Source organism: Artemia sp. Qi Xiang Cuo, chromosome 3 (assembly GCF_049724085.1).
Source record: "Artemia sp. Qi Xiang Cuo chromosome 3, ASM4972408v1, whole genome shotgun sequence".
NCBI lineage: Eukaryota > Metazoa > Arthropoda > Branchiopoda > Anostraca > Artemiidae > Artemia > Artemia sp. Qi Xiang Cuo.
Genome location: NC_142796.1, coordinates 77770251 through 77783090, shown reverse-complemented (window position 1 = coordinate 77783090; position 12840 = coordinate 77770251). Strand labels below are relative to the sequence as shown.

General features: G+C 35.1%; 1 protein-coding gene across 3 annotated transcripts in view; it reads left to right on the top strand.

The window, feature by feature from the left end:
• Positions 1-12840, top strand: part of Mhcl (Myosin heavy chain-like) — a 363403-nt gene that overhangs the window by 173162 nt on the left and 177401 nt on the right. For all 3 annotated transcript variants that reach the window (XM_089086598.1, XM_089086597.1, XM_089086596.1), the window contains one exon: positions 11068-11210. In XM_089086598.1, the coding sequence (XP_088942724.1) occupies positions 11068-11210 (143 nt within the window). The remainder of the gene's footprint in view (positions 1-11067; positions 11211-12840) is intronic.

Here is a 12840-nt window from a genome sequence, read left to right as displayed (position 1 = left end):
CATTGCTAACTGTAGAAAAAGCCAAGACAGATAGTCCGAGTAATTGAGAGGGAAATTCTATAACTCAGCATCAAGCGTTTTCAGATACGAAGTTTCAACCCCGTGTTTTCCTTGAGAACCCGCTTTGTGAAAACGCTTGATGCACTAGACGAGAACAACCCGTGTTCGAAGCCGCTGAGCCTGAAAACGAGGCTCTGGTAACGGTCACGATATATCGAGATGGATGTTAAGTCTGTGTCTAAACTTACATAATACACACCGACCTTGTATTCTATTGTGAATTGTAGCTTATCAGTCATTATGTCCAGAACGTATTCATTATAATAGTTAGGGTCTATTTTTATCAGTAATTTTTAGTAAGGCCGTATATAAAAAATGTAAAATAGCTAAAACATATCAAGAAGTCGCCGAGGGGGTATTATGCTGTTATGCTGTTACCACGTTAAGGGAATGAAGGTAGAATAACGTGTTTTAAGGTACTTTTTAAACAAGTATCCATAAAATTAACGATGGCTGTTTTTGTTTAACCGGTTGACTTGAAAATGCAAATTTACTTCCCTCTCTTTCAAAACCAAAAGTTCTTAAACTGAGCTAAGTCATGATTCTTGATGGAAAAGGTCCTTTCCCTTCATTTTTCCCTTGCGTTGCCAGGGAGTAGGTTGTGCTTGTGTTTGAAGCTTGGCACCTTCTTATGGGATTTACCAAATCCGTCAATCAATTTGTTGCATAATTATAATACGAGTGTAATAGAAAAAAAAAATTTGCTCCTTCCTGGATTCGTGCCCTAGCTAGACAAACACAGTGGTAGCCGCGTACCATAAAATAAAAGTATTGAGGTTGTTGAGAAGGAAACATTTAAAGAAAACAATTCCAACTTCATACTATCCAGAATAATTGTAGCTAGCACATTTTGACTGTAATTCTTACTATACCCCTAACCCGCCCCCCGCCCCCTCCCCCGCCTCTACATTGTGCAGATATGTTGCCGAAATTATATATTTCCCATGTGTTTTTCTGTTTCTTTATTTTGTCACAGTTTTCAATTTACGGGGATATGGGTTGAAACAAGAGTGACGCACGGCAAATTGCATGGGAAATATATAATTTGGCCTACATATTTGACAATGGGGTGGGGTTGGGTGAAGTATAGTGGAATTGCAGTTAAAATTTGGTAACTACAATTTTTCCACGAATTATGAAGTAAGAATTGCTCTTTTAACATTCTCAAAAGCCCCTATTCTAGGCCTTAACCGAATTCAAGACTAAATAGTGATTTCACCCTTTTGTACCTTTCATTACAAAAGAATTTCCTATTTCCTCTCTTTCTTTTGGATCACAGTTTGTTATAATCTCTTACTAAATCCGTTCAGGGAGGCTTTATGGTTTTTTTTCTGACGTGGCGTTCCTCCAATTCATCCCAAGAAAATACTCACAAAGACACACAATGGAGGCGCGGAAGCATGACTGGTGGCACAGAAATAGCATGATTTGAGACACACCGCTTCAAATTTGTGAATTTTCGGGTGCTAGGAGATGAAGAGGAGAACTCATCTTATTTAAAACTTCCTAGTTAATTTTATAGAAATGGAATAACAATTAAAATAGAACTAAAATATAATAACATGTAAAACTTTAATTAAAACAGTAAACGTTAAAAACAAACATTCAAAAAAAAATAAAGTTTTTGTCAACGTACACTGTCTTAATTAAAGGTCTTAATTACCCATTATTAGATTTTCATTTCATTTTAATTACAAACCGAAAGGCAGTATGGCTTATAAATGAAATTATATAACAACAAAATACAAACACGGTCTGACATGCTGTAAATCCGTGAAAGACAAGAATTAATAGAAAGTGTTATTAAGAGCAAAAAAAGGTAGTAGATAACATACATCCTTCAACAACAAAGGCCAAAATAATGCAAGCAACATATGGCACTTATCTCCACAAAAGCTTCATGGCCTATACAGATGATGGGGTAAATACACATACTGTTTAAATACACAATTCATAAACGATAAATACTAAAAAAAAAAGTGGAAGAGAGAGTGGGAAAGATTTCAGCGATTTATTCAAATTCATTCTGATCACTCAGCCAATACTAGACCTGCTCGAATGGAACCCAAACAAGCAATAGTAATAATAAAATAATAATAATAATAATGAACAAATAGTTGTACGGAAAACAAAATATTTCTTCATAACTCTTCGGAAGGTTCCAAATGGGTGACATTCTCGAGTTGAATCAGGAATAGAGTTCCAAATAGCATGGGACGTAACTAAAGGATTAAAATCAGATTTTACTGTTTAATTAAATAAAAAATAACAAGTTTTGTCAACTGAAAGTAAGGCACAACGTTACAACTTAAAACGAACAGAAATTATTACGTATATGAAGGAGGTTGCCTCCTTCTCAACACCCCGCTCTTTACGCTAAAGTTTTTTAGTACTTTTGAAAAAAGCTTCTTATTGTTCCAGTTAAACGAATGTAGTGTTTCAGAAGTCATTCTTAAAGAATTGGGAGAAAATTCAAACTTTAGCGTAAAGAGCGATGTGTTGAGGAGGAGGCAATTCCCCTAATATATGTAATCATTTCTGTTCGTTTTAAGTTTTAATGTTGCTCCCTACTTTCAGTTGAAAAAACTCTTATTTTTTATTCAATATCTGACCGTTTTTTAAATAATCCCCCACCTCCACGGAGAAATACCCTCCCCACAAATATATCCTCTAGACAATTCAATCCCGGTGAAAATTTACCCAGGCGATTACCCTTAACAACTTCGCGCTTAAAATTGAGACGGGAAAGAGAAAGCAAGCTATATAAAAAGAATTTTGTAGGTCTATAGGAATTATGGCAAATTTCCCAAGTGTATAATTTCCTTTGACAAGTTCACCCCCTGGAAACTTCCCTCCCCATGGAAAGTTCCCCCGTAAAAAATCCCCAGCAGAAAATTCGTCTTCCCACCCTAAAATGTATGCATTCTTCCCAATAACAAATACTATGCGTAAACAATGGACAATTTTTATCAAGACCTTTCCCTTGGGGCTCTGGGGGGGGGACCAAGTTATATCCAAATGCTTAGTTATTGGGCCTTTCAACTATGATAGACAAAATAGCTATCTCCAAATTTTAATCGGACGATTTTGGGGAAAAAGGGGATGGGGGAGGGGACCTAGTTGCCCTCCAATCTTTTTGATCACTATAAAAGGGCACTAGAACTTTTAATTTCCGTTTTAATGAGCCCTCTCACGATATTCTAGGACAACTGGGTTGATACGATCACCCCTGAAAAAAAAAAAAAAACACGCATCCGTGATCTTTCTTCAGGCAAAAATTACAAAATTCCGCACTTTTCTAGGTAGAAACTTGAAACAACAGGGTTCTCTGATATTCTGAATCTGATGTTGTGATTTTCATTAAGATTCTATGACTTGTAGGGGGTGTTTCCCCCTTTTTTGAAAATAAGGAACATTTTTTCAGACTCGTAACCTTTGATAAATACGACTACACTTAATGGAAATTATATATTTGAAATCAGCATATAAATCCAATTCTTTTGATATATCTATTGGTATCAAAATTACGTTTTTTAGGGTTTCGGTTACTATAGAGCCGGGTCGCTCCTTGCTTACAGTTTGTTACCACGAACTGTTTGATTAAGCCGAATTGGAGTATTTTTGAGAGCCACATAGCTGATCGTTCCGATTCAAAAAATTAATTAAATCGGAAGGGACCTGGGTAAATCATCGTGTTGCTAAAGAAAAGTGATAGGTGCACAGGAAAGAATACAAAGTTTTTCAACGTCAGGTAAGGGTTGAATTGCTGAACGATTTGTTTCCTGGATTAGACTTGTGGCTTTATTATGAGTATTAAAAAGTTGTTTAAGAAAATGAAAGTAGGCATCCATATCAAGGCCATATCCAGGATTTTTGTTGGGGGTGGAGGTGGGGGGGGGGGAGGGTGAATTTTTATAAGCATCAAAATTTTGTTTAAAAGTATTTCTGTTAGGTTTTTACGAATCAGGCGATTTTTTGTTTTTGTTTTTTGGCGGGGGGGGGGTCAAACTCCTTAACCCTGGACACGGCCTTGAACCATACAACTGACGATAAGAAACATACGACTGAATTAAACTGTGCAAGTGGACTGAAGTGTTAGTAAAATTAAGAAACTTCCTATGAAGGGTGAAAAGTAATACTTTTTGTTAAAAAGTTGTTAATGTTTTATTATTGTTTTTAGTTTGAGTTGAGCCTAAACTAAAAATTGTAATATAGCAATCTCATTTTGCGACTATGGAAAAAATTATTTATAGCTATTAAGCCCGTGAAATGCATATTTGTATTAAATCTTACTTTGAGAATAGCTATTTTGATTCTACAGAACGAAATATTAAATTGACGAGTAGAATTACGTATAAATAGGCTTCGTAGGATTATTAGTTCTAATGCATTAGTGTGAAATGATCAGATGTATATAATATCACTAATGGACTTGGCAGCCAAAAAAAAGAGCAATTGGATCGAATAAGGTAACAACGAATAAGTAATTGGATCGTCAGTAGGACAGTACATTTTGATGAAAACGAAACGAAAGTAGTTAATCTTATAAAATGAGATTTGGAAGTAACAAACCTTTAAAGGATTGAATCTTAAATAAGAACCTTAATTAAATGACGAAGAGTAGACCAGGCTCTTTTTTTTTTTTTTTTTTTTTTTTTTTTTTTTTTTTTTTTTGTATTATGTTTTATCCTTTAAGCAAAGAGAGATAGGAAATGGCAAATCTGAAGGTTTTTTTTTTCAAAGATTGCTATGACTATCACCCATCCATATTTAGGTTTACCCATTCTCTCATTAGTTTTGGTACAACAAAAAGAAAAATACTTGTATTCAATACAGGAAAAGGAATGAACTTTAAAATCAAAGCTTTAAATTTTCTGTTATACGAATAATAATTACTGCATGACTTAGTAATTCGTTCTTTTTATAAATGGAACATGACATTCCTGGAATGAAGTCCAGAAATTAGACCAAAGATCGAAACAAGAGTGAAGGTCAGGTACACACTTGAGATGTTAAGTGGTAAGAAATGATTGCCAAAGTGAAGGCGAAATTAGAGACTATGATATTTGTGTTCTTGCTTATTTGGTATTGAAGTGCTCTGACGTCAAATAAGTGCAGGGTCAAATCTTGGGATTAATTAGGACACTTTTGTTAGGTGGTCCCTATGCATAAACGAGCGTGTCAGTTGACAAATAAGTAGTCAGTAAAACAAAAGGAAATAAAAGTGAAGCCAATGATTCATTGCTGGTTTTGATTGTTGTTATATACCGATAATCTGGTGGACACTATGCTCACGGTTTGTTCGTCTTTGCATGTGTGATTGACTTTGTACTTTTTTTTGTCAATTTTTGACAATTAATCAATTTTTGACAATTAATCAATTTTTGTCAATTTTTGACAATTAATCAATTAATCCTTATTTTAAGGAGAGTGCCTTATAGAAATGCAAACTAAGATATCCGCTGTCTAAGCCGTGATGCACCAAAGAAAGGAAAAAGAAGAGGTAGTCTCTTAGAGTTCCAAAATCTCAATCTTTTTACGATTATTTTAACTACTAGGCCCCCACAGATTATGTGGATCACAGATTATCAGGCCCCCACAGATTATCATAGCACTTTAAACGGCTTAATATCTACACAAATTGTCGAAGCAGTAATACTATAGATTACTGCATGATATTGAAAATATAATTTGAAAACTACTCCTCCTTTTTATTAGTATCATTATTATTGTTATTATCGGCAGACTTACCAAACTGCGTCTTAGCTCAGGCCCATTGCCTCCAAATGAAAAAACCTAATTCGTGTGAGATTGGGTTAATATTTAATTTTCTCATTTCTTCCCATATATTTTACATACTGTCGGGCGTTACTTTCCCTATCTATATCCTCCAGTGTATGTATTTCCTCCAACCAATATCTGATTTTAGCCAAACATTCTTCTTTTTTATGCCTTCAAGATATCACGCCCATTTCACGTTTTTGACAAAGTGAAATATCAGCTCTTCCCATTGGGTTGAGATGATTCCAAAAATTACAAATAACCGTATTGAATGCAGAAACCATTCGTATTTCAAACCTATTAAATCGTAAAAAGTTTCCCATAGACAGGGCCCACACAACTCCTTTCGTTCATCACCGCCTGATCACTAGCACATCAACCGGCTTCGATATGTCTACCATCTTCTACGCCCCTGTCCCTAGCAATATCCCCAATTCCCTCTTGATCTTCTCTTCTCAGGGAGGGTTGCGTGTCAAGTTCGTTCGTTTAGGAATACAAACCCAGTATAGTAGTTTTTTTTTTGCACTTTATATTCTCCCCTCTACTCTTAAATTCTGGGTCCTCAAAATAAATTCTTGTGTATATGTTTGGGAGCAATGTAGGCTCTTTCTTGATTCTTTATCTGTTTAAATGGTTGTATTCTATGAACTTCGTTTGCAAGGATATGTAACAATTATGCAGCCAGCCAACTCTCTAGCTACAGATAAGCAAATTAAATTTGACCATTCAATAAACTCAGAGTAGACTCTCCTTTTATAGTACCTCAATGTTAATGAATTCTAGTCATATCAAGAAAGAATTGTATCCTTACATGTACTATTAAAAAGACGACCAAGCACATATAAGTGATGGAGTATCGCGGAAGTCTTGACCACGCCCTGTTCGCTTATAGTACTCGCACTGAGTTGGTTAGTCAGTTCAAACACTAAGTGTGTGCTTTTTTCTTCCTTTTGGTGGGCGTGCGCCATTTTAATCAATGATTATAAACAGCGTGTTTGGCCAGAGCCACCTGAATGTTAATGCCTCTTTTCAGATGTAAAACTCATCTACTAATCAGTATTTATTAATATTATAATAGGCACTCATAACAACTGTCAGTAGCAATAGCCTCTAATATCTGGTTAGTGTATATTACGGATTTAGCCTGTTTGGTTATTGAAATTTATAATTCCTATTTTAAAACTACTGGTTAATTTGGACAACTCCCTTTTGATTGTCAGCGCGTTGAACAGTAGCTCTGTGTCATTCGTGACCGGGAAAAAAAGGTTATTTGGTTTGTCACGGCTTCTGCCATCTGCATAGATTCTGTATAAGTTTCTGTCTTAATTCTAGTTTTAAAGTTCTTGTACAAGGCTTTCTGTCGTTTTCCACTCTTGTCGTTTTCTAACAAATACGCTAAAAAAATGGAACAGGCTGTGCGGGCTCAGCAGTGATCTTGAGCTGAAAAATATTTGGTTGCAATGGAACTTAATCTTAGAAAAATGCTCAAAATATTAAAATAATTGTTAGAACTCCCCAATAAATACGAAAATTCTCACAAAAGTAGTATTCGCAATGTCTGGTTGGCGAATGTGGTGTATTCGTCTCGTCTGCCTACGAAACTATTCTCCCTGTTTTGCACCAAATGTTTGTATATATATATAAAAAAAAGATAACACCAGAACCGCTAGTTTTAGAAACTGGACCAGTGAGTGTGGAGTGAGTTCGAACGAAATTTGACTCAACGATTTATTTTCAGTTTTTAAGGAAAGTATTTGATCAAGGTGAATACAGCTTTCAGAGAGTTTCAAAAATTAGTATTTGAGTTGATTACAAAGTTTCTTTCACATAGCTCAACTATTTTCTTTGAAATATGAAAGATTATTGGTCCGGATAGCAACTGTCATTGAAAGAAAAAATGTAATTGGTAAAAATGGGTATTTTGAAATATCCATTTTAACAATAAAAAGGCATAACAAATTTGTTTATATTCCTTTTTGTTACGTTTTTACGAGTTAGACAAACATTTCGGGAGAGGGGGTTCAAGCCCCCTAATCTCCCATGGTTAAGGCCCTATCTATAGGAACAATTTCTGACAAAAGTAAACTTAAAATACAGCACAGAATTAGGCACAAGTTAGTACAAATATATTCCCATAAGGAAGCGGTTTTCGATTAGGGTTTCTTGCAGTTTTGGGGGACCAAGAAGGAATTTTTAAGAGTTATCTTAAAAATGGATATTTACATATACAATCACATAAAATAAATGGCGACAGTAATTTACAACCAGTAACTCACTGGAAGCGAGTGTTTTTCAATTGTACAATTAGAGCCAAATGGGTCAGATGCCAAGTGTCTGCGACTACCCGTCCTATACTCTATGATGAGACCGAAAAGAAAAATAATACATAATAATAATCCATAGGAGACATGTCGGGCCATCCTAAGCTTATAATAACGCCTAGACTATGGCCCTCTAATAGTCGAATCAAATTGTGGTTTAAGTTCAGATTTAAAGATAATAATCAGTTGATAATGATGATTATCGAATTAAAGACCCTTCTTGGCAGCTGGGTCACTTAGTTCCTCTTTCCTTAAATGTGGATCTCTCGTCGGTTAATATTTCTTCAATAGAGTGCTCTATCACATTCACTAATCATGATTATCCTTTCCATCCTATCGGCCTTACCCAAAGGTAGTTATAAACTGTGCAACCAGCGTTAGGATCTGTATGTTGTCACCGTCATTGGCAAATCCCCCCATCGGCACTTCTACTTTCATCTTCATTTTGCTGTCCAAGCAGCACTTCTTGTGCAAGGTTGCATAATTTCTTTATATGTTTTGGGAAAGATAGTCCACTTAACTTTGGCATTTCTGATCTTATGAGTAAGCCAGTTACATGGGTTCTTGCAGCCTTTTGTTCAATTTCTTGCTTCATAACCATCGTAGTTTCATTACGTCCATGATTCAAATACGAGATACTCTCACTAAGTATTTTTGTTTGACACATCTGTATAACTTCTATAGGTTATCTGGGCGCTCCTAAAACTTATTTGATGTTTCCCTACAACCTGTAGGATTTCTTTATTCTGAATTCTCACTGAGCAGACAAACTATGTAGAAGGATGATTGTCCTGACAATTATCACACATAGAATGATTTGGGCCTCGAGGTACTATCATTGTTTTTAAGAGGGTACTCATCAAATGAGTAATTTTTCGAGCGTCGCAGGCATGTGTGAACTTGGGCTCTACGAACATACTGTTTATGGTCGTATTTCTAACATAGTAATACTCTCCAGTTATACATCTGTACTTTCTTTTTTCTTCCACAAAACCACACGCTCATTGGTGACACAGTATACTCCAAAATTTCTTCATCTGCCATGGTTAGTGGGGCCCCCTTTATAATCCCTATGCTCAATCTCTACTTAACACTTCCAGTAACTTTCACTCCAGCAATGATGTTCATTTTTTGAACAATTATTGCTGATTCTTCGTCCAATTGGTATACAGTCATTTTGTTTTTTACGTTCTTTACTTCAAATTTGCTAGATTTCAATATTTCTTTCAAACATTTCAATATTTCATAGTCATCAGGCAGATGTTTATCTTTTTCACTTTTCGTATCATCAATGATTGAAGACGTATCTCCCTAGATAATGCATTTTGTCTCTTAGCTTGTTGGGAAACATTTTTACTACATGAAAAAACATCTCTTCTCTGACGTCCTAGGATTGGGTTGAGTCCCAATTTTTGCATTTGCATGTCTTCTTGAATCAAGCCTTCCACCACACAAGGATTGACAGATTTTATCTCTTCAACACTCTGACGGCAGTGGTGCGTAACTTCCTTTCTAACTTAACACATAGTGCCTATTTTCTAAAGGTATAAGCTATATCCCAGGCGCATTATAATGTGGTGAATAAAAACCACTTTCTAGTAAATTATCAGGTGCTCTTTGCACCTGCTGCTGATTATAAAATGCATTTAGGTTGTATGCACCCTGTTGCAAGCTTACTGGCCAATTTTGGGACAGCGGGGTCTTTTGTAAGAATGATTGTCCTCGACCTATACCACTTGCACCTGCACCATGACCTTCTTGGGGGTCACGTTGACGGTTCATTTTTTTTCTACACACCAATTCTTTATTTTCAAAAATTTACATGCAATTATATTTTATATTTCCCATTATAAACCATGTGTGAACAAGACAAAATTTATGCAGTTGTCAAACCATCAAACGTCCTGTGTTGAGCATTTGGAAATACAGTAAATGCCTGGCCCACTTTTTGAATATTTGTCCAGGTTTGATGGTATAGAATTGCCAACCACACCAATAATAAGCTGGAAACTCGGATACAACCCTATTTTAGCATTCTAGAAGCTGTATCAAAGTTTTGTAAAATTTCGTATTTTCGTCATAAGATGTTCAAAGTCTAAGGTCACAAGTTTGTTTTCGGTAATTACATAGGTTTCCATAGCTCTAACTGACGACTTCAAAAAAAGTTTTGAGTAACGAATTTAAACGTTTCGAACAAGTTTTCATAGGACTTTCAAAGACTGGTCTTGCAGGTTTAGGAAACATGAAAATAGATGATATAGAACTTCTAAATTCAGGTCGGAAGGAATTTTAAATAGAACAAATAGGCAAATTCCTAGGTAGAAATATGGTATTTTTTATTATGATTGTTTAATGCCCAGGTTGGTACAAAAAAGGAGGGATGGTATCCCAGCTTTGGAAAATTTGATGCAGAAAAGAAAAATAGCAATGGGAATGCAGATGCAGCTGCAATCTAGATGCAGGAACACGGCTTATTTGTCAGATGTTGTATTTGAGTGTTAAGAAATTGACAACAAGTAGTCAATCTGGACTTTTCCCCGTTAAAAAAGAAGTTAACCACCACTTTTTTTCACTTAACACCCCTCAAAAAATAAATTTGAAAAGTCTAAATTCTATCTACAAAAAAAAAAAAAAAAAAAAAAAAAAAAGAAAAAGTTTCCCCATGGGAACCAAATCTTTGAATATAAAAAAATGCGAGAAAAATATTATGTTCTGCCGATTAACACTAAACACTCCTGCTTCTGTGTACTTTTTGTCCAGAAGGGAAGTCCCGATCTGTCCCCTTTCCTTGCTAATGGATGCCCATAGAGTATTGATACATTATTTTGCCTTCTCGAGTGTAGTTTTTCTTCTTTTTTAAAAAAATGAATTATTATTTCTTTGTTAATTTTTGTATTTTTTCCAGTGGAAAAATTGAACGCTATATGTTTGGTCCTTGAAGCTTTTGGCAATTGCAAAACGAATTTAAATAGTAATGCAACAAGATTTACCGAAATTTTCTCGTTGGACTTCGACCAATCTGGACAAATCGCCTCGGCTTCCGTCCAGGTATAAAATTTCTCCACTATAGCATGTTTCTCTGTTTTTTATCTGGTTAGAGAAATTCTTCTAATTAGTGTATGCATTGGTCGTGTTTGCAAAGTTGTATTTTAAAGGAGGTTGGAGGTTGGTGGGACCAGCTATGATTGTTCAACTAATATTTCAGATTCAGCAAAATTTATAAGATGAAAAAATCGTAAAGAACAGAGAAATGAGGATTATAACAGTCAGTGAAACAAAAAGAAGAGGACTATACAAATATTTCAGTTAAGTCCTCTACTTGACCTGTCTGCAGTGCAAATAATAAAAATAAAATACAGATAAAAATCCAAAGGATAAAATAAAAGCTAAACCTTAAAACAAAACCTCTTCATTTTTTTTTCACTGGCTGTTATTATCGTTGTTTCTCTCTTCTTTACGACTTTTTTTGTCTTGTCTTATTATCCTTGTTTATTATTCTTGTTTTTATCCTTGTTTCTCTCTTCCTTATGACTTTTTTTGTCTTGTCTTATTATCCTTGTTTCTCTCTTCTTTACGACTTTTTTTTGTCTTGTCTTATTGTCCTTGTTTATTATTCTTATTATTATACTTGTTTCTCTCTTCTTTACCACTTTTTTTTTGTCTTGTCTTGATTAGCCAGTGCGGTCTCAGGAATTATTTATAGCTAACTTTACAAAATTTACTGATGATTGGTCCCAAAAATTGTCATCACTCAAATAACTTTTCCTTATGTCTTTGATTTCGGGATTTGCTTCGATTACGATTTCAAGAACTAATTTGACTTTAAATTAAATAAAAATTAATAAATTTAAATCTTCGATAAAATTAATGTTTCGGGGTTAGTTCAGTGCCCTTATTTTTGATATTTTGTAAAATAAAATTAAACATCATAGGTACGCTCTTTCATTCTAGGCATGACAAAACTTTAAAACATATTAAAAATTAACTGATAAATTGAACGATTGTTGTTAAAGCAATAGCGGTGACTTAATTAAAACTGTTGTGTAATTGTGTTTTTTTCTGCTCTCATCATATCGGACAATTGATCGTTAAACTTGGGAAAGGGCTCACTGCATGGAACGTTAGAAGTTCATGTCCATTTTAAGGGATAAGGGTGAAACTCTAGGCACTAGGGCTCAAAAAAATTCCATTTAAAACAGAGACCTCTTTAATATACTTCAATGAAGAGGTGGAGATATTTACTTTGTTAAAATTGGAGAAAAAACTAAGACAGATAGTCTTGAGTGAGAGGCAAAGCGGGCATAAGCCTTTTTTAGGATTGTATAAAAAATGATGTCATTTCGCTTGTTGATAGATAAGTCTATCATCCATCCATACATCCTAGGGCATAGTCTTAGAACTTTTTTTTTCTTTGAATTAAACTCAAGTTGCCATCGAGCCATGCTAATTGGAGAAAAGGCCAAGACGAAAGTCCGAGCGAGAGGCAAAGTTGACATAAGCCTTTTTCGGGATTGCATAAAAATGATGTAATTTTCACTTGTTGATAGATAGTCTATCATCCATCCATCCTAGGGCCAGATTCTTAGGCCGATTCTCCGTTTAACACCCCTCGTCTCCTACAACTAGACCCCGGCGCCACGCCGATAAGGGAAGACTGGCGGCGGTGGGGCCAAAAACA